Source organism: Micropterus salmoides, unplaced genomic scaffold, assembly GCF_014851395.1.
Source record: "Micropterus salmoides isolate LMB-PRFRI ecotype aquatic unplaced genomic scaffold, ASM1485139v1 Ms_hic_scaffold_9, whole genome shotgun sequence".
In the NCBI taxonomy this organism is placed as follows: domain Eukaryota; kingdom Metazoa; phylum Chordata; class Actinopteri; order Centrarchiformes; family Centrarchidae; genus Micropterus; species Micropterus salmoides.
The window spans coordinates 4,407,049-4,427,681 of NW_024044681.1; the positions used below are offsets into that span (position 1 = coordinate 4,407,049).

Sequence of the window (20,633 nt, forward strand, 5' to 3'; positions counted from 1 at the left end):
AATATAGAAGAAACAAATGTGCGTTGATGTGCAGCTGATCACTGCCTTTATTCTGTTTGACTTTTCTATTCAAGAACTTTTGTTTCCTTTTCCATAAATTAAGACATTGGAGCAGAAAATGTCTCCAGAATGCAGGAAATCAAGTTTTTAAGTCTGTTTGTCTTTTATTTAAGAAAGAAGAAACAAACGAGACCAAAGAGGAAGTTCACAGTAACCACAGAGTAACAGATAACATATCTGAGCTGTGTGACATTTATTCATGTTACATGTGGATCACGTGTTGTTTCCACAACTCACACATGTTGGTCTGTGCAAAGTCTTTTCTCTCTCCACAGAAACTTCCTCCCAGTATCCAGATCCGGCTGAACCGTCTCCAAAAAAACCCGTCCTCCCCGTCCCCGTCATCACAGAAGAACAACATTAAAAACAGCCGCGGTGTTTGTTTGTGAGTCCGATAATACTCAGGTGTTTGTTCACCTCCACTAAGACCTGAACCGCTCCAGACCTGCTGAGCTGAACTTCCTTCAGAGATCCAGGAGACGAGCTGAGCGGGAGTCCGGCTGGAGGCCGCAGCTTCTCCTCCTGTAGCATTTATGATGAAGCGTCGTCCTGTTAGTCCTGCCGCTCAGCACTTTGTCTGGGAGTGCAGTGAATGGCAGGAAATCCTGGACTGCTCTCTTTTCGTTTCCCTCAAACCTTCTGCTCCGTCATCGCAATCTGCTGATAACGCACACATCATAAGCACGTGCTTTACTGGTTGCATCTGAAGACGTTTTCCATCCAATCAAAGTTTGGATGTTAAGAAATAAATCGGGCTCGAGTACTACAACGCTACTTGTTATAGAGTACTTTTACAGTGAGGTATTAGTACTTTTAGTAGTACAGTAAGTGAATACTCTGTCCTCCACAGGCTTGGGGAAGACATCCTGTTCATGAGATGTCCCACAGAGACGGAGGAACACTACAGCTCAGAGTTCAGGAGGAGAAACAGAAGGTAAGGGGGTCCAGGTGGACTCCTGCTTCTTAGTGAGGAACCAGATCCATGACCGCTTCCCTGAACAACAATCAGCTTCTAAAGAAACAGCCTTCTGCAAGACCACACCCTCGCCCAGGTGAGGCCCCGGTCCACACCTGCTCCCCCCGACACACACCTGGTCCACACCTGCCCCCTCCTGACACATGTGGTCCACCGTGATCTGCACAGCGTTTGGGAGTGATGTGTTTGATTAAAGCTGCTTGATTGTTGCATTAAAAACGCGTTCTCACCACATGAAGCTCTGAAGGCAGAGAGATGTTTAAAACTCTGCGTTTCTTTTAGTTTGAACTTTTCTTTTTCTAAAAGACGTTGGCAGAAAGTGAGCTCAAAGACATTCAGATTTACAAACCTGACGTCCGTCTGAAAGTTCCTGAGTGTCAAAAAACGTCTGAGTCAGCAGGAAAAGTTCAGGAAACACAAGGGGGGGGGGGGGGGGGTCGACTGGGAGGCTGAAAAGCAGGACAGACACAGACTGACCACAGATCAGCTGAGAGGCTCAGGGAGGACAGACATCATGGAGTCCTGTCGGAGTTTGAAGCTGCTGTTTGTGTCTCTGATGATGATGATGGTGATGAAGACGAGCTCAGCTGCTTCCCCACAGGTAGAATCTCTCGTTATTGTTTATCTGAGGACAGATATGAATGTGTGTGCTTCTGAATAACTGCAGCCATGAACTTATGAAGTATTCAGATCTAATACCACGCTGTAAAAATACTCTGTTACAAGTAAAAGTAAATGTTACTGCAGTAAAAGCATGTGAGTATAATCAGGAAAATGTACTTAAAGTATTCAAAGTGAAAGTACACACTGTCCTGTTAGATTCTTCTTCCTCCTCCTCGTTAACGGAAAGCTCTGATTGTTGAGGCTCATTTGAACTATTTAGTATCAGACTGCAGCTAATGATTCTTTTCATTCTGGATGAATCTGCTGATTATTTTCTCCATGAATCGGCTGTAAACACTGTGAAAAAACACGTCACAGAGTTCCTTCTCTCTGACCAGCAGCACGAAATCAGTTAAAGTAATTCAAAGAAAAGCAGCAAATCTTCACATAAAGATCCTGGCGGCTCAACTTTGTAAACTGATGCAGTTTTCAGATTTTTCTGACTTTAACTGAAGTTGTCGGATAAACGTAGAGAAGTAAAAATATCTGAGAGGGAGGAGAAGGAGAAAATACTCAAGTAAAGTACAAGTACTTCAAACCGCTGAACTGAGTTAAATTAGATGGTTGACATTTGGTGGGAACTGTTGGGCTTCTGTAAATATCATCACAGAGTACGGTCTAGACCTGCTCTTTTATGAAAAGCGCTGTGAGATAACTGTTGTTGTGATTTGGTGCTATATAAATAAATTGAATTGAATTGAACATTATTTTATATTTAGATTGTACTTTTCAAAGCGCTGCAGCTACATCTGGAAACCAGAGAGCAGAACTCTTTAAACTTGTTATGTTAAGAGACCCTTAAATCCTTAAAGCCTCTCCTTGGTGTCCAAGGCAGGTCCTTGGATCCTTGGATTGAGCTGTTCTGTCTGTGAATGTGTCTGCGCAGACGATGTTTCTTCATTAATCAGGACTTCGGATTTTTATAACCTTTAAACTAAAGTTTGGAAGCTGTATTAGTATCCCAGGTCTTTTCCAGGTCTTTTCCAGGACCTGTGTGAGTGTTTCTGTGTGTTTCCTGGGTGGATCAGATGGAGCTGATAACCACAGCAGCTAGCAGTGCTATCACAGCCACTTCCTGTTTACGCTGCGTCACGCCTAGCGCTCTGATGTTTGAACAGCTCACGTGACGGCTTTCAGAAACACACATCAGGTTTCTACACAGTGATTCATTACATGAAGTCTTCCCCTGGAAAATCAGGGTCAGTGAAACGCAGGCGCATCTCAGTCTGAAGATCACAGAAAGATTCTGGATTCATCCCACACAGAGTGAAATAATTCAGACCTTTGCTTTGTTTTGATCTCCAGCATCTTAAAAGCTAGTAGACGTTTAAAATGAAGGATTTATAAAACAGAACGGCCGACCTGAGCAGAGCTCTGATCAGCTGTCACAGCTGCGCTGAACCTCTCAGGCTGCTTCTGCTGCTTTTCCAGATGATGCACCAGGACATCAGAATCAGACAGAACAAAGACGCTTTCTGGACGATTTCTGTTTCCTGCTGTAGTTTTTAGCTGCGGTCAGCAGTCGGTGTGCAGGTGTTGCTTTGGAACCAGGATTTAGGAAGTGAGCCCAGAGGCTCGTAGAGGAAACTCTTGGAGCTGATCAGAAACACGTCGACATCGACTCTGAAAGTGCCTGAGCAGCAGTGAAGGTTGTTTTCCCATCACTGATTGGACGACACGTCCAGGGCTCGACATGGCTGGTGGTTTTCCAAAGTTACTCGCCACATTTTTGTTGATGGGAAATTACGTTTTATACGATTAAAGTTGACCAGTGAGCAAACACTTTGTGCAGGTAGTACTCATGGGAGTTTGTTTGTTATTTCAGATGCCTTTTGACAAGAGTACAGTTTTTGCTCTGTCTCTACATCACAGGAACAACTTTCTGTCCACTGACTGCCTGGAGGGTAGCTAGTGTTTGGAAGGGAGAGGAGAGCTGTGTGCTGCAGCTCGCTGTTTCTGAGGGCGTGTCCGAGTCGCCGCTTGGCGAGCGTTATATGAGGCGCGTTTAGCGGCTGGACTACAAATGAGCTGTTTTCAGTTCAGAGCAGAGTTTTCTGTGGGAGATGGGAACTCACTTTGGGCTTTTTCACTTTGCAAACCTGTTACAGCACAAAAAAGATGTAAACTCAATAAAGGAGACGGGGAAAAGCAGAATAGCGCCTCTTTAAAGCTAAACGTGATGTGGTGATGCTGAACCAGGTGCTGTGTTTGATTCCCAGAACTTCTGCTCCAACTCGACGGTGCTGAGGACTCGGACAGCGTGTCACTCCTGCAGCATCACCCTGGTGATATCCTGCCCATCAGGATTCAAACAGACCCCCAGATCCACATCCCAGGACTGCAAGTGAGGAACCCGACTCTGTTACGCACACAGTAACGACACAAACAGGAGCCCTCACACGGCGGCAAACATCACACACATCAGATCGTTCACAGTTTTCAGTCCTGAAGATCATTTCTTTGTTTGCTCAGGACCATGATCACATGCTCGAGACGTAACAGATAGTTCAGTAACCCGCCAGGCCGGAGTCCCAGCACCGACATGTCTTTAAACATCAGCACCAGCGTGTCCAGAAACCGGTTTTCTCTGTGCAGGTACTACATCAAGACCGCCAGTCTGAAGCTGTCCATCAACGGCTGCTCCTTCGAGTGCTACAGAGAGCAGGAGGTGAAGAGCTGCTGTCCAGGTTTCTGGGGTCCAGACTGCATCGGTGAGTACACAACAAACCTAAAGGGCTCGTCCTCTGACCACAGCATAGATTGACCCTGATACGTTAAGGTTTTGACCTGTTGGTGGCGCTAGAGGGAAGGTCTCTGGGTCACCGACACCTGATGGTTCATGGAGAGCAGGACGTGTGTGACAGGTCAGTCAGAATGACAAAGACCAGGAGAATCAGTATTTTCCAGTGAGGTATTAGTACTTTTACTGAAGTAGACTTCATCCACAGCTGCTGACTAACGTTTAAAGGCTGTTTGTCTTTGATGAGGAGTTGCTGAGTGTGGAGGATTCCTCAAGGTGACTCCCGTCGCATGTTCAGTCCCGCAGGATGCAGATCATCCTGCAGGAACCAGGACTTCCTTCCTCTGTACTGATCCTCGGTCAGCGGGACAGAAATGTGCTGACGGTCACACATGGAGGTGGATTGACTGGAAGCCTCATGTTTAACCCTGAAACACACAAACATACCGATTCAGACCGTCCACTGTGTCTCTTCAGTCCGCCAGACTCTGAGTTCTCTGCTGGACTCTTGTGGTCCTGAAGATAAATGTTGTGACAGTCAGTCAGATTTGTTGTCTGAGAGGACTGCAGTGGCGAGGAGGAAACAGAGCTGGATGGTGAAGGGATGACATGGACAGATAAGAAAGGGAAGAGGGGCAGGAAGGAGCTCTGCAGACTGTTTCCTGTTGTGTTCTCAGCGAGGTGTGAATGTGCTATTTGTGTTTCAGAGTGTCCCGATCGGGCCGACAGACCCTGCAGCAACAGAGGACTCTGTTCTGATGGGCTGGGAGGAAACGGAACCTGCAGCTGCCAGGTAACCAGACGCACACCTGCGTACAACAACACACTGAGAGGACTCAGCCAGAGGAGGTGTGACCGCAGGTCTCACTAAGCTGGTTCTAGTTTTTCTTTGGTGAAACCTTTTATTAGGTCCTTTCACAGATTCTACTAAGATTTCTACAAATTAAAGAGTTTCTCTAAAACCTTTATGTGTTTGTAGTAATTATTTAAGAGGTTCAGGTTCTAGTGGTTACTGAGATGGTTCTAGAGGTATGGATGTGCTTCTGCTCTTCCTTTGGGAGGTTCTAGGTTTTAAGGTAACATTAGATGGTTCTAGTCATCCTTTTAGAGGTTCTGTTGGACACTGGTGAGGTTAAAGGGATTTGTAGATGGTGGTCCTTTCTGGAGCTTCTAGCGTTCATTGATATCATTAAGCAGGTTCTAGTTTTCCTTTAGGAGATTAAGGGGTCCTTTAGATGGTTCCACCGACAAGTATACCTGAAGCCGTTCTGGTGGCCTATGGTGGAACAACTCATTACTAACACGCATGTTGTTGTCCTTTTTGTGATTCCAGAAGTTCTTTTGGAGGTTCTAGTGGTCATTAACTTGGCTTTAAGGGTATGTTAGGTGGTTCAAGTGGTACATTAGCTGATTCTAATGGTCACTGAGGAGAGTTTAAGGTTACATTAGACGGTTTTAGTCATCCCCTTGGAGGTTCTGGTGGTCATTGATTATCATTAAGGAGGTTCCAGGTTTCCTTTAGGAGATTTAGGGGGAGTCTCTTAGATAGTTTCACAGACAGTGGTGGTTCTGGCAAAACATTCTTGAATCTAGTCATCTTTTAGGAGGTTCCTGGGGTACGATAGGTGGTTCTTGACGTGCTTTGGGATGTTGTGCTTGTCAGTGAGGAGGTTCTTGGGAACGTCTATGTGGTTCTAGTAATCGTAAGAGGTTCTTCTGCCACTGAGCAGGTTCTAGGGATCCGTTCAGTGGATCCTTTAAAAGGAAGTATTTGTGACTGCAGATGAATTTATAAAGATTTTATCTTCGTGTGTATGTGTGTGTGATGGATTCAGGTGGGCTTTGCAGGAACAGCGTGTGAGGACTGTGCACCTGGTCGATATGGTCCCACCTGTAGTTCAGGTAAGTGTTCAGGTGACATCAGTCATCACAGTTTCCTCAGAATCGTTCACTTTTTATTCCTCATACATGTCTTCTTCTGTGTTTTCGGGTTCTGCAGAGTGCTCATGTGTCCACGGTCTGTGTGACTCTGGTTTGAAAGGTTCTGGTACCTGCACCTGTTTCTCTGGATACAAAGGTCCAAACTGTGATCAAGGTCAGTCAGTTATTCTGTTTCTGGTATCTGGACCCAGTCAACCCGTTCTCCCTCCCCGACTCGTCACATATGGACGCATGGTCAAGACCCATCGGCATCAGTTTGTAACGCACTGGGGATCCCTATAGCGTTGTAGTTCAGCGCAGTGGGGGAAGCCCTGTGGCGTCAGTTTATGACGGTAAAAGTAGATGTATGATATTTAACAGAAAAGACTGAGGTGGTTGGGGTGGATGGAGGGCCAGAACCCGGGCTTTGAGACTATATTAAATAGTTGTGTTTGTTACGTGAGTTACGTAGATAGAGTAAGGTATGCAAATGACCTAAGTTAACTAATGTGTTAACTGACATGCCAACTTTACTACTTTAATAACATGGTGTTTCAAAATGTTGATGTTTTATAACTCTTGGGTTTTATTTTGAATGTCTAACCGGACGTTGCATATTTGTTGTAAGCGTAACTTGACCGCGGAGCCTTAAACGTCTTAAATGAGGCTAAAGGGGTACCCATGGCGTTAGAAAGCAACGCCAAAGGGCCTTGACCAAGAGTCCATATGTGACGAGTCGGGAGTGAGAATGTGTTGACCCAGTACCTGGCACCTTGTACCTGTTTCTGTTTGAAGTTACCTCTATCTTCTACCTGTCACCTTTTACCTGTGCTGGCACTGTTGTGTTTTTCAGAGCTATTGTGTGCGACTCTCAGCTGCCTGTCACCTGGACTGTTACTGTTACTGTGCTGAAACTGTCCTGTGTTTCAGAGTTACCTGAGTGTGCCGCCCTCAGCTGTCAGCAGAACTCTCGGTGTATGGAGGAAGCTCTGACCGGACAGCTGGTGTGTCAGTGTCTGCCTGGTTACCAGAAATCAGGAGCTCAGTGTTTATGTGAGTTTGTGTTTTACCACCTGCTCAACCTACACATTAAAGGGATAGTACGCGATTGTATTCCATCACAATGTTAATTAAATTCAGCGAGAGTTTCCTCACAAGTTGTTTGGCTGTCTGGTTTTCCTACCCTGGCTCTGTAAACAGAAAACAAAGAAAGTGGTGTGGGCCTTCCCCACAACACTGTTCCAGCCAATCAGCAACAGTCAGTGCCCGTGCCCAGGATGTGATGGGGGCAGTGGGCTGGAGAGAGTTCTATACACCAGCACAGACCAACACTCCTTCTGCCGAACCACTTCCTGTCCCTTAAAATTCTGGATTGGGATCAAGACCAGAAACAAGAACAAGATTTTGATCATTCAGGAATATGAAAAGGAACAGAATTAGGATCAGGATCAAGATAAGGTGAAGGAATAGAATCTGGAGCTGAAAGAGAACCAGGAACATGAACAGTATCTGAAAAGGATTAAGTCTAGGAAGCATCGTCTGCGCTCACAGTCAAGTCCTGTGGGTTTAGACTTGAAACTTCATTGTGTTTTTTCTTTTCTGTTCCGCCTCCTCAGCCATAAACCCATGTCTCCAGCGGGTCTGTCATGTCCACGCCTCCTGTGTCCACACCGGTCCAAACCAGCACTTCTGTGCCTGTAACGAGGGTTACAGTGGGGACGGACGAGTCTGCATGGCCATCGATCCCTGTCAGACCAAACAGGGAGGCTGCTCAGCCGATTCTGCACGCTGTGTCTACGACGGACCGGGAAAGGTTAGGAAATACTGAGGATCAGGTTCAGGAAGAGGGTCAGGATCGGGAACAGAATGAGGTTCAGGAACAGGTCAGGATCAGGAACAGAATGAGGTTCAGGAACAGAATGAGGTTCGGGAACAAGGTCAGGATCAGGAACAGAATGAGGTTCGGGAACAAGGTCAGGATCAGGAACAGAATGAGGTTCGGGAACAAGGTCAGGATCAGGAACAGAATGAGGTTCGGGAACAAGGTCAGGATCAGGAACAGAATGAGGTTCGGGAACAAGGTCAGGAACAGGTCAGGATCAGGAACAGAATGAAGTTCGGGAACAAGGTCAGGATCAGGAACAGAATGAGGTTCAGGAACAAGGTCAGGAACAGGTCAGGATCAGGAACAGAATGAGGTTCGGGAACAAGGTCAGGATCAGGAACAGGTCAGGATCAGGAAAACATCAGAATCAGAAACAGAATGTGGTTAAGGAACAAGGTCAGGATCAGGAACAGAATGAGGTTCAGGAACAAGGTCAGGATCAGGAACAGAATCGGGTTCAGGAACAAGAACAGGAAGATATTCAGAATCAGGATTAGAAACACGTTATAGAACAAAGAATCGGCATTAATTCGATAACTGTTTTTATTTTATTGGCAGACTCATTTGTACTGTGGCTGTAATGATCTGCAGCCTGTAGGGGGCAGCAGAGGAATCTAATTCTGTGTCCTGGCTGTGTTTTGTTTAGTCTCACTGCGAGTGTCTTCCTGGTTTTGACAACCTGTCGAACGGTGGCTGCAGCCTGAAGGACTCCTGTAGACCTGATTCCTGTCACAAGAACGCCAACTGTGCCACGGTGGGCCCAGGAAGAGTCGAGTCAGTCACTTTATCTTCTTTATTTTCACTACTTCTTCTACTGCTTGTTTTCAACATGGATCACAGTATTGACGTGGGTTCGTCTCCTGTCCTCCCAGGTGCACCTGTCTTCAGGGTTACATTGGCAACGGTAAATTATGTTATGGGAACATCATCCAGCGTCTGAACAGTCTGAACACAGAACCTGGAGGACAGTGGGTCGGTCAGCTGAGCAACGCCATCACGCTGTTCGGTACGACGACGATTTAGTCACTGAAATTCAAACATTTCATTCATTTGTCATGAATTTATCAATAATTTATGTTGGAAATAAAGACAAAAAGAGGATCCCTCCAAAGAAGTGGAACCATTTGTTCACCCTTACCTGAACCATAGTTTACTTTCCCTGTCCGTAACCATAATGAAGTTTCCAGGAGCAGATACTACAGTAACTGAGAATGTTCAAACATTCGAAGTATTTCTGATGTGTCTCACATGAACAGATATAACATTCAGTCTGTGTGTTTTCAGGTTCTTTTTCATGGCCTCTGCAGAATTTGGGTCCTTTCACTGTTTTTGTCCCGATCAATAAAGGCTTCAAAGGAACTCCAGTAAGAATCACATCAAATAAACACATATGGAGGCACCAAGAGGCCATACGTTCATATAATTTGGAACTTTTTCTTCCTTCCTGTTGTCTCTGACAGTATTTCACTTTGAAGGTTCATTTCAGAGACAAACATTTCTACAATGAAAATAAAATCAGGATAAAATGAAACCAAGCTCTGGTTTAAATAAGCTGATTAAAGAATGTAATGTTTTCGTCTGTGTGCTGACCAGGTGAGGACTCTGACAGCTGACTTGTCCAAAGCCAAATACCTGTGTAAGATGCACCTGGTTGCCGGGGTGATGCCCTTTGACACTCTGAAGAAAACCGACGTTTTTTACACTCTGACCGGAAAACCAGCTGAGACGGACATATCAGAGGGGGTGAGTTGGTTCTGAATATGAAACATTAAAGCATCACAAGAGGAACTTTCTGAAAGCAACAAAGCCATCGGGCACCGCCACATTACACAGCGAGTGTCAGTAAAAACAATGAGAATCAGATGTGATGGTTTTTGTAGGGTCAGGGTTTTAAATAAGGCTCCGAGATCCTTCAACAAGTATTAGTATGGAGTCCAGACATTTATTATGACCCGGACTCAAGGGAAGCAACAGAAGAGTCAAACAACAAGCTTACTGCAAATACAGTGAACAAAAAGGCAACAGGTACTGAGGGGGTGCGGGTGGAGCTGGTATTGAGGGGGGTGTGAAAAATCAGTGGTGCATGGAGGGAGGTGTTCCAGGTTACCTGCGGGACACAGAACAGATGTAGAGTCTGAGTCCAGGTTCAGTGTCTGATGTCAGTCAAAGCCTCCAGAAACCTGCAGTCCAGAGAAGCTTCTCTCCAAACACCAGCTGCTTTTCTTTCTGTTCTCCTGCAGGACTCTCAGACTAAAATCCGGATCCATGGCAGCAGGAAAAAAGGTGTGATCATCCAGTCGGACGTGGTCGCATCCAACGGGATGATTCACATCATCAATAAGCTGATGGACAGCGTCCCCCCCACAGTGGAGAGCGACACACAGGTGAAAACCCAGAGAGGACTTCATGTCAAAGAACTAACTCACTCGTTTGTCTCTTTACGTGAACGTCTGCATGTTTCCTGCAGGAGAACCTGATGAAGATCATTTCTGACTACGGCAAATTCGACAAGTTCAAGTCTTTATTGGAGGTACGAGGACCACCATCATCTACTCTGAGTAGATCTACTGAACTGCAACATGCATCTACAGTAAGGGTTTCTATGTCTCACATTTACTGATGGACCACTTTCTCTGCAGAAAACTAACTTGGCGTCACTCCTGGACCTTCCTGGTCCCATCACCGTCTTTGCTCCCAGCAGTTCAGCCTTTGATGCGATGACTGAAGGTCACCTGCAGTTCCTCAGCAGTGCTGAAGTAAGAACCACTCAACACCCACAGAACCAGGTCTGAACAACTAAACGATCCACAAACATTATCATTGTTCTCCACCTTCAGGGTCACAGCAAACTGGTGGAGCTGCTCAGGAACCACATCATCCCGTCCACCGCGGTCAGTACGGCCGATCTCTGAGCTTTTATTCTGAAGGTACCTTTTGTGATGGTTCATGTGATGATGACTGTTTTTCCCGCTTTGAAGCTGGAGGTCTATAACGCCGTGTCCAGACCCAGGATTGTGACAATGGCCAATCAGGTTCTGACGATAAACGTGACAGAAAACGTAAGTGTGGACCTTAAAGATCTCTCTCCGTGTTGAGCTCACTGAGACCTCAAAGTCCTTCCATCAACCATTTTAAGATCCCAACATCCCTGCAGCAACCGCTGCTCCTCTTGTAAGAGGACGGCTGTCACATGACAAAATAATAAGAGAAAAGGCGGGAATGTTTTTGTTTGTGAATTTAGTTCAGTATCATTTAGACTCATTCTGACTTTCTCATAATTTAATTCAATTCAATTCAATTTTTAACTCACAGCGCTTTTCATACTCTATGATGATATTTACAGAAGCCCAACAGTTCCCACCAAGAGCAAGCACTAGGAGACAGAGGCAAGGAAAAACTTCCTTTAAGAGGCAGAAACCTCGAGCAGAACCATGACTCAGGGTGGGCGGCAGAGAGAGAGAGAGGGAGAGAGAGAGAGAGGGAGGAGAGAGAGAGGGAGGGAGGGAAGAGAGAGAGAGAGAGAGAGAGAGAGAGAGAGAGGGAGAGGGAGAGGGAGAGGGAGGGGAGAGGGAGAGAGGGAAGGAGAGAGAGAGAGAGAGGGAGGCAGCCTACACAATATCCACACAGAGGTACAGACAGTAAAGGTGATGTTGCTATAGACTAAATGAAAAATGGTACAGATATTTACAGTAGTGTTAATGATAACAATCGTAATGTTAATGATTATAATAACAATAATAACAACAGGACTAGCAACAATAGTCGTTGCAGCAGAGGGTGTCGAGCAGGAACACGGGGGCAGCAGGTGACCCGCAACCACAGATCCAGACTCCACAGCTCCAGAGCCAGAAACACCTGCAGGAAGTGACAGGAGGAGAGAGGAGAGACGAGAAAGCACAAGACTACCAGAAAGGGGAGAAGTTGTGTTAGTAACATGCAATAATGGGATGAGCGCAGTGCTCTGGTGGGGTAGTAAGGTACTATGAGCTCTTTAAGATAAGATGGTGCCTGACCATTAAGAGCTTTGTAGGTAAGAAGAATGATTTTAAATTCTATTCTGGATTTTACTGGAAGCCAATGCAAAGAAGCTAAGACAGGAGAAATGTGATCTCTTTTCCTGGTTCCTGTCAGAACACGTGCTGCAGCATTCTGGATCAGCTGAAGAGTCTTAATGGACTTTTTCGAGCAGCCTGATAATAAGGAATTGCAGTAATCCAGCCTAGAAGTAACAAATGCATGGACTAGTTTTTCTGCATCATTTTTAGACAGGATGTTCCTGATTTTTGCAATATTACGTAGGTGAAAAAAGGCGGTCCTTGAAATTTGCTTAATGTGAGACTTAAACGACTTGTCCTGATCTCCAAGATTCCTCACAGTGGTGCTGGAGGCCACGGCGATGCCATCAAGGGAAACTATATCTTTAGAGTTTCATCTGGTTTGATCGATAGATATCATCTGCATAACAATGAAAGCTTATGGAATATTTCCTGATAATATTGCCTAAAGGAAGCATATATAAAGTGAAGAGGATTGGTCCGAGGACAGATCCTTGTGGAACTTTGGCATGCATGGAGGACTCATCGTCTGATGCAATAAGGAGGTCATTAGTAATTTTCACCAGTGCTGTCTCTGTGCTATGATGAGCTCTAAATCCTGACTGAAAATCCTCAAATAAACTATTGCTCTGTAGAAAGTCACACAGCTGTTTAGCAACTGCTTTCTCCAGAACCTTAGAGAGAAATGGAAGGTTAGATATAGGTCTATAGTTGGCTAAAACATCCGGATCAAGTTTGGGCTTTTTCAGAAGAGGTTTAATTACAGCTACTTTAAAGTACTGTGGCACATAGCCTGTTGATAGAGATAGATTGATCATATCTAGTATAGAGTGCTGACTAAGGGTAAACATCTTTAAGCAGCCTAGTCGGGATGGGGTCTAAGAGGCAGGTTGATGGTTTAGATGAAGAAATTATTGAAGTTAGTTGGTAAAGTTTGAGGGAAGCAAAACAGTCTAAACATGTATCTGGTTCTACAGCTGTTTCTAAGGTTCCTGAGTTAAGAGATAAGTCGGTGCCAGTTGAGGGCAGGTCTTGGTGAATTTTGTTCTAATAGCTAGAATTTTATCATTAAAGAAGCTCATGAAATCGTAACTACTGAGAGCTATGGGAATACTTGGCTCAATAGAGCTGTGACTCTCTGTCAGCCTGGCTACAGTGCTGAAAAGAAACCTGGGGTTGTTCCTATTTTCCTCTATTAATGACGAGTAGTACGCTGCTCTGGCATTACGGAGGGCCTTCCTATAAGTTTTAAGACTATCTTGCCAAATTAAACGAGAATTTTCCAGTTTGGTGGAACGCCAATTCCTCTCAAGTTTCCGTGATATTTGCTTTAATTTGCGAGTTTCAGTATTATACCATGGAGCTAAACGTCTTTGTTTTAGTATTTTCTTTTTTAGAGGGGTACAGAGTCGAGTGTCATTCGCAGCGAGCCTGCAGCACTATCAACAAGATGATCGATTTGGGAGGGACTGAAATTAGCATAGGAGTCCTCCGTTACTTTGTGACTAGATAATGAATTTAGAGCTGATGGAATCGCATCCTTAAATTTAGCTACAGCACTATCAGACAGACATCATCTATCAGACAAAACATTTTGCCCAATGGCGAGTAGTTCAGCAATACAAACTCAAAAGTTATCAAACAGTGAAGAACACACAACAACAACAACAGATAAAGAGGGATTCTGTGGGAACACTATTAAATGTTCAATTTCAATACCATACACCAAAACAAGGTCAAGGGTGTGGTTAAAACAGTGAGTCGGTTCATGAACACTCTGAGAGAAGCCATGGAATCTAACAAGAGATAAACGCAGTACTGAAGCTGTCATTCTCAACGTCCACATGAATATTAAAATCCCTACAATAATAACTTTGTCCGTTTTAAGGACTAAAGTTGACAAAAACTCTGCAAATTAGATAAGAATTCAGAGTACGGAACAGGTGCTCGGTACACTATAACAAAAAGAATTGGTTGCAGTGATTTCCAACTTGGGTGCGAAAGACTAAGAACAAGACTTTCAAATGAGTTATAGTTTGTTTAGGTTTAGAGCTGATTAGTAGGCTAGAGTTGAAGATAGCTGCAACTCCACCTCCTCGGCCTGTGCCTCGAGGAATGTGAGTATTAATATGACTGGGAGGGGTGGATTCATTTAGGCTAACATATTCTCCATCACCCAGCCAGGTTTCAGTAAGACCAAATAAATCAATATCATAATCTGATATTAGTTCATTTACTAGTACACCTTTAGAAGAGAGAGATCTGATGTTTAAGAGTCCACATTTAACTCTCCTATTCGTTTGCACTATTGCTCTTGTGGTTTTAATTTTTATGAGGTTTTTATGCACAGCTCCTCTTCTGTTTACCTTTTTAAATAATTTCGATGGTCGGGGGGCAGACACCGTCACTATAGGATTTTCACTAAGTAACTCCTGAAATGGAGGAGCAGAGAAGTGTGTTAGACTGCGACTCTTCCTCCTGCTCTTTTACTACAAAGAGTTTCCTTTCAGACGAGACCAGGACCGTGACTGAAGTCTAAAGGCTTCAAGAACAGGAAGTGTTTCATTTGCAGGCTTGTGCACAAACAACTTTCTTCCTGCAGTTGATTCACTCTGTGGTCATGCAGTTGTATTAATACAGAATGAACAGTTACATCTCAGACTCCGATCACATCACATCGCGAAAGAAAAGAAATGACTATTAAAAAGGTTTTAATCTAGTTGATGATAATAGACTGATACTCTGCTGATCTGTGAGACGCGTGTTTCTTCTTCAGGGTCAGATCTTGGTCAACGGGGCGGCCGTGTTGGAGGCGGCAGTGGAAGCTAACAACGGACGTCTGTATCTATTAGATGGAGTTCTGACTCCGCCCTCCATCAAACCGGTGCTGCCCCACAGGTGTGACATCACCGAGACCAAAATCATCCAGGTGAGCTTCAGCAGCAGACATGTTGCTTCTTCCAGAGTTTGTTCTGGCTCCTGACTTTGACTTCATTAACTCTGTTGAACAGATTACATTCATTTACATTTATTCATTTAGCCGACGCTTTTATCCAAAGCGACTTACAACTGATGTCAGAGGTCGCACACCTCTGGAGCAACCAGGGGTTAAGTGTCCTGCTCAGGGACATACTGGTGGACGTGTCACACTGGGAATTGAACCCAAGTCTCTCACACCAAAGGCATGTGTCTTATCCACTGTTCCACTGCTGCTTCTTATCAATGAATCAAGTCAAACATTTTATTATTATTCTGACCAATCATGAGCTGCAGTGTGGTGGAATAAAATTTTGCATTAAAGCAGTAATTAGTTGGCCTGGTCCGGGCCATGGTTATCTCTCTGCCCTCCTAGCAGGTCTTCCAGCTCGTGCAGTGAAACCCCTACAAATCAGAACGTAGCGTCTGGTTTTTGATCAGCCCAAAAGGACTCATGTCCCTCCATTACTCAGTGACCTCTACTGGCTCCCCGGGGCCTCCACAATCAAATCCAAGTCCCTAATGCTGAATACAGAGTGATTCCTGGGTCCGCACCATCTACCTAACCTCCATAATACAAGCTTACGTTGCTTCTGGGCTCCTCCAGCGAACGCCGCCTGCTCTGCCATCCCCTCACACAAAGCGACCCCAGTCCCTGTTCTCATCTGTGACACCACGACGGTGGAACGAGCTGCCGCACGCCATCAGAGCAGGGGCGTCCCTCTCTGACTTCAAGAAGCTCCTCCTTACAGTTCTCTTGCGTTGATGGCACTTTTGTTAACTCTTAATTCTTCCCGTAGGTGCTAACAGCTCTTACTAGCATGGATTGTCAGTAAAAGCTAAAGAGATAAGATAAAAGCTTCTGCCAAATGAGTAAATGTAAATGTGGTGTGTTTTTCAGGGTGAATGTGTCAGCTGCTCGAAGGTCAAACTGTCTCAGTGCACGTCTGGAGTTCATACAGTAAGACGTCCCACTCTGTTTATTATCCCTCTCTTTGATATTATATCGTTATTTATTTCAGTCTGAATCCAGAAACATGATCCATCTCTTTATTGATCAGGGCTTGTCCATCTTCGGCTGTCATTACACTCTGTCCATCGGCCCATCAGCGGTTAGAATCCCGGCAACCGGCTGCAGACCTCGCTGCAACGCAACGGTCACGGTAATCAATCACATGGATCTAGTCCTGCAGCAGATACACGTTCACTAAACTTAGAATAACGGAGCCTGTGAATATGTACATCATATTTCTTCATATGAAGGAGGTGTTAACTCGCCGATGTGCTTCTGTGTTCAGACTCCGGCATGTTGTAAAGGTTTCTACGGTCCGGACTGCAGTCCCTGTCCAGGTGGATACCAGACTCCGTGCTCCGGACACGGTCAGGTAGATTCAGTATCAACACACTGAAACACGCTCTTATCAAGTCCTCAACACTTCCTGAGTACACCAGGCGTGAAACGTCTGCGGTGGTTACAGGGGCTACAGGTCACAGACCGGAGATCCGCCACAAACTGAACTCACTGTCTCTGAAACCCAGTAGGCAGGTTAGAGATCCAGGTGTCACCTTAGATCCAGAACTCCACTTCACAAGCCACAGTCCAAGTAAAACCAGGACTGCGTCTTCCTACCCAAAGATATAGAGTTAAATCCATCCGGTTCAGTCCTCCCGCTCCTGCAGGCGACTGTAACGCCCCTGTGTGTTTCCTGTTTGCAGTGTTTGGAGGGCCTCGGAGGAAACGGATCCTGTGTCTGTGATTCCAACTTCAGCGGCTCTCGCTGTCAGTACTGCTCCTCCTCCAACAAATATGGACCAAACTGTGACAGAAGTAAGTCTGAGTCGTCCGCTCCTGTGACATCATTCAGGTCTGTGTGATGTCAGGATGATGAGAGCTCACCTGTCTGTCCTCAGCCTGTCCCTGTATCCACGGTCAGTGTGACAACCGCCCCGACTCAGACGGTCGATGTAAGCTGGACTCCTGTCTGACGGGTTTCACCGGTCGGTTCTGCGATCGCAGGACGACGGCCTGCGGCGTTCAGGTTCAGTTCTGTCACGCTCATTCAGACTGCGTCTTCAGCCAGGGAACCACCAGGTGAGTTCACCTGCATCCATCACACTCAGGTTTAACACTGAGTCTCGTTTCTTCACTTCAACCCCAAAGATCCAACTTCTGATGGAAAGTTTACGGGAAACTTAACCCTCGCTGGTACCAGCTCGACTCGCCTCTACTCGACATGCGTTTGTTTCCTTAAATCTGTTTTCCATTGCAGATATAGTACCACCTCAAAGTAGCAGGTCATCGTAGCGATGCCGCACACACACACCCCGCCTCTCGACCGTTCCAACCCGTTCTCACTCCCAAGTCGTCACATATGGACGCATGGTCAAGAGCCATCGTTGTCAGTGTGTGACGCACTGGTGATCCCTTTACCGTCATAGGTCAGCTCAGTGGGGGAAGCCCTGTAGATTTACCGTTTTTGACGGTAAAGGCAGGTTTAAGATATTTAACAGAAAAGACTGAGTAAGGAGGTGGATGGAGGGCCAGAACCCGGACTTTGAACCAGGAGACCGGAGTTCGTGTCACGTGTGAAGCAAAAAGTCGACATTAAATATTTTTATTTAGGTAAATTGACGTAAGTGACGTTAGTTAACTTACGTGTAAACTGACGTACGTAGTTATTTTAACCCAAACCATGATCTTTTCCTAACCTTAACCAAGTAGTTTTGTTGCCTAAACCTAACCAAACTGCAACGTTTCACGACTTTAATAACACGCCGTTTCAAAATTGTGATGTTTCAAAACACTAGGGTTTTATTTTGAAAGTCTAACTGGACGTTGCATATTTATTGTTGCTAACTTTACCAGAAGTTGTATATTTGTTGTTGCTAAACATTGCTAACTTGACTGCGGAGCCCTAAACGTCAATAAATGATGGTAAAGGGGTACCCAGGGCGTTGAAAGGCAACGTCAAAGGGCCTTGACCAAGCGTCCATATGTGACGAGTCGGGAGTGAGAACGTGTTGATCATTCAGCACAAAGTTAGTGGCATCTAAAGATTTATGCACCCTCAGTTGCACGGGTTGGCTAATCTGGTTCCATCTGTTAACTTTTCAAATAACAATCAGGGTCCAGGCCGTGAGTGACCGTACATATTCAGATAAAATCTGATTTTCTCCTGTCATTGTTAAAAAACACGCTAACAAAACTAGCTAGCGTTAGTGAAGTGGGTGGAATCATTCTGCTTCCTCCTAAGCCCCGCCCACAAAAACACATCACAATATTAACTAACAGGACGATGGAGGAAGGATACGTTAATAAAGTCCAGAGAGTATTGTGACAGCTACTGTCTCACAGTCTCTGGCTAAACTACTATAAAATGTTTTAGGACATTGTTTAGGACCGCGTGTGGTGCTCGCAATGATAATGCTACGAATAGTGACGATTCTCCCTGACCAATCAGCAGCTTACACTGTTTCCGTATCACCTTGTGGCATCGCCTCAGATCGCTTGGAAACTCTACGGCGGGGATGCCAGAAAAAGTACCAGGTACCAGATTTGGTAAATTGAGCAGGAACCATCCGGAGCAACAATGTTGTTGCGTTTGACCTTCATTTCCTCCCCTGTAGTTTTGTTCTTCTTGGATCTTGGATCTTCTTTGTTTTCACAAAGGTTCATTTAGGGTCTCCACAGGCTGTAAGTGCCCCCTTCAGGTGCTTCTGTTCCTTCTCTCTGGCTTGGGCGCTTGTTGGTATGTTTTCCGCTCTGTGGTGCAGTGTTCTCATGACCCCTAGCTTGTGCTCCAGTGGGTGGTGGGAATCGAACAGTAGGTATTGGTCTGTGTGTGTGGGTTTTCTGTAAACACCAATCTGCAGGCTCCTGTCCTCTTCAATGTGTACAGCGCAGTCCAGGAAGGCCAAACTGTTGTTGTGAACATCTTCTCGTGTGAACTTGATGTTACTGTCCACAGAGCTGATGTGTTCTGTGAAGGCTTTTAATTTTGACCCAGGTGTCGTCCACATATCTGTACCAGTGGCTCGGTGCTGTTCCTCTGAAGGAGGAGGATTCATCACTTCCCAGGAAACTCAACAAACTATTGGCCTCAGGTGAAGATACCAACGATGGTCGTTCAGTTTTGGCCACAGGTAGTCTTAACGACTGTAACGACTGTCGTCACAGCAACCAGGAACACTAACGAACCAGCGGTATCGATGACCCGGGCCAACGACCCCACTGAGGTTAAATAGCTGAGTTTCCCTGCCAGTCAGTCAGAACTGAAGAAGTCCTTTGGATGAGGGACGGAACGTCTTCCAGTATCTTCAACCAAGTCCAGTTGCCCTTGATTTTAACCCTCGTTGGATATCTGGTTTAAGTAGAACTCATTTGCTTTTGTTAACGGAGCCGTCAGTGTTTTTGGTGTGGCAGAGGTCCACCTGTCACCTCATGATACCAGACTTTTTTTATTATTCGTTGTGTCTGCTGTGTGTGTTTTCAGGTGTGTATGTAAACCTGGTTACCAGGGTGACGGTATCACCTGTGTGGAGTCAGACCCCTGCGCGCCACCTCTCCGGGGCGGCTGCAGCCTGAACGTACGTATTTATTAAACTCTGAAATAATTACTGCAGCTTTAGGACAAGATATAAATCAGAGTATAAATGTATGTTTTTAATAAACCTTGATGTCCAGTCCGTCTGCGGTCTTTGTGTGGGACTTTGAGCTGTGCTGCTCCCCCTGCAGGCTAAATGTATAAAGACAGGACCAGGTAATCACTCCTGTCAGTGTCTGGCCGGGTGGAGGGAGGACGGAGACGAGTGTCAGCCAATCAACAACTGCAATGATCCTGACCGAGGAGGCTGCCACCCCAACGCCACCTGCATCTACGTGGGACCTGGACAGGTGATTTCTCCTGACCTGTTCAGTGTCTTTATTCACATGATGATGAGACAAACTGAAAACAAGAAAATCTAATAATTTTTTGTCTTTCTATTTGGAATAAATGTTATGGACACTACATTTCCCACAATGCTTTGGTGGATGCAATCAGGAAGTATAATGTTCTTATGGAGCTGCAGACTCTCACAGTGGAAACAGACGAGCATCAATTGATTACTGTTGAACACCTGAACATGATGATTAGGAGAAACAGTGTAAAGTCATTAGGAGTTGGACTTCTGGACGTATGTCCACGCAGACACCAACCATGGATCTGTTGATAGGAGAAGACGTGTCAAACCAAAGATGGCACAGAGTCTCTGGAGCCTTTAAGCCTTTGTAGCTTGCTGTCTGCAGGCGTCACCATGTACATTAAAATAATAAAGCAGAGGCAGGAGCAGAGTTCAGTAACTTCGTCCTTCAACAGA

The 20,633-nt window shown here is 45.4% G+C and overlaps 1 protein-coding gene across 1 annotated transcript in view; it reads left to right on the forward strand.

Annotated features, from left to right (window-relative positions):
* The first annotated feature begins 1,508 nt into the window (after window positions 1-1,508).
* stab2 (stabilin 2) overlaps window positions 1,509-20,633 on the forward strand; it is a 43,398-nt gene continuing 24,273 nt past the window's right edge. Inside the window, exons 1-25 of the mRNA XM_038708672.1 lie at window positions 1,509-1,637; window positions 3,919-4,043; window positions 4,295-4,410; window positions 5,147-5,232; window positions 6,275-6,341; window positions 6,439-6,534; window positions 7,290-7,412; window positions 7,976-8,172; window positions 8,891-9,018; window positions 9,117-9,250; window positions 9,529-9,608; window positions 9,838-9,987; window positions 10,485-10,628; window positions 10,712-10,774; window positions 10,884-11,000; window positions 11,082-11,135; window positions 11,223-11,303; window positions 15,076-15,228; window positions 16,177-16,236; window positions 16,337-16,438; window positions 16,574-16,660; window positions 16,992-17,103; window positions 17,187-17,367; window positions 19,769-19,862; window positions 20,011-20,169. Of these exons, the coding sequence (XP_038564600.1) occupies window positions 1,551-1,637; window positions 3,919-4,043; window positions 4,295-4,410; window positions 5,147-5,232; window positions 6,275-6,341; window positions 6,439-6,534; window positions 7,290-7,412; window positions 7,976-8,172; window positions 8,891-9,018; window positions 9,117-9,250; window positions 9,529-9,608; window positions 9,838-9,987; window positions 10,485-10,628; window positions 10,712-10,774; window positions 10,884-11,000; window positions 11,082-11,135; window positions 11,223-11,303; window positions 15,076-15,228; window positions 16,177-16,236; window positions 16,337-16,438; window positions 16,574-16,660; window positions 16,992-17,103; window positions 17,187-17,367; window positions 19,769-19,862; window positions 20,011-20,169 (2,796 nt within the window). The 5' untranslated portion in view covers window positions 1,509-1,550. The remainder of the gene's footprint in view (window positions 1,638-3,918; window positions 4,044-4,294; window positions 4,411-5,146; window positions 5,233-6,274; window positions 6,342-6,438; window positions 6,535-7,289; window positions 7,413-7,975; window positions 8,173-8,890; window positions 9,019-9,116; window positions 9,251-9,528; window positions 9,609-9,837; window positions 9,988-10,484; window positions 10,629-10,711; window positions 10,775-10,883; window positions 11,001-11,081; window positions 11,136-11,222; window positions 11,304-15,075; window positions 15,229-16,176; window positions 16,237-16,336; window positions 16,439-16,573; window positions 16,661-16,991; window positions 17,104-17,186; window positions 17,368-19,768; window positions 19,863-20,010; window positions 20,170-20,633) is intronic.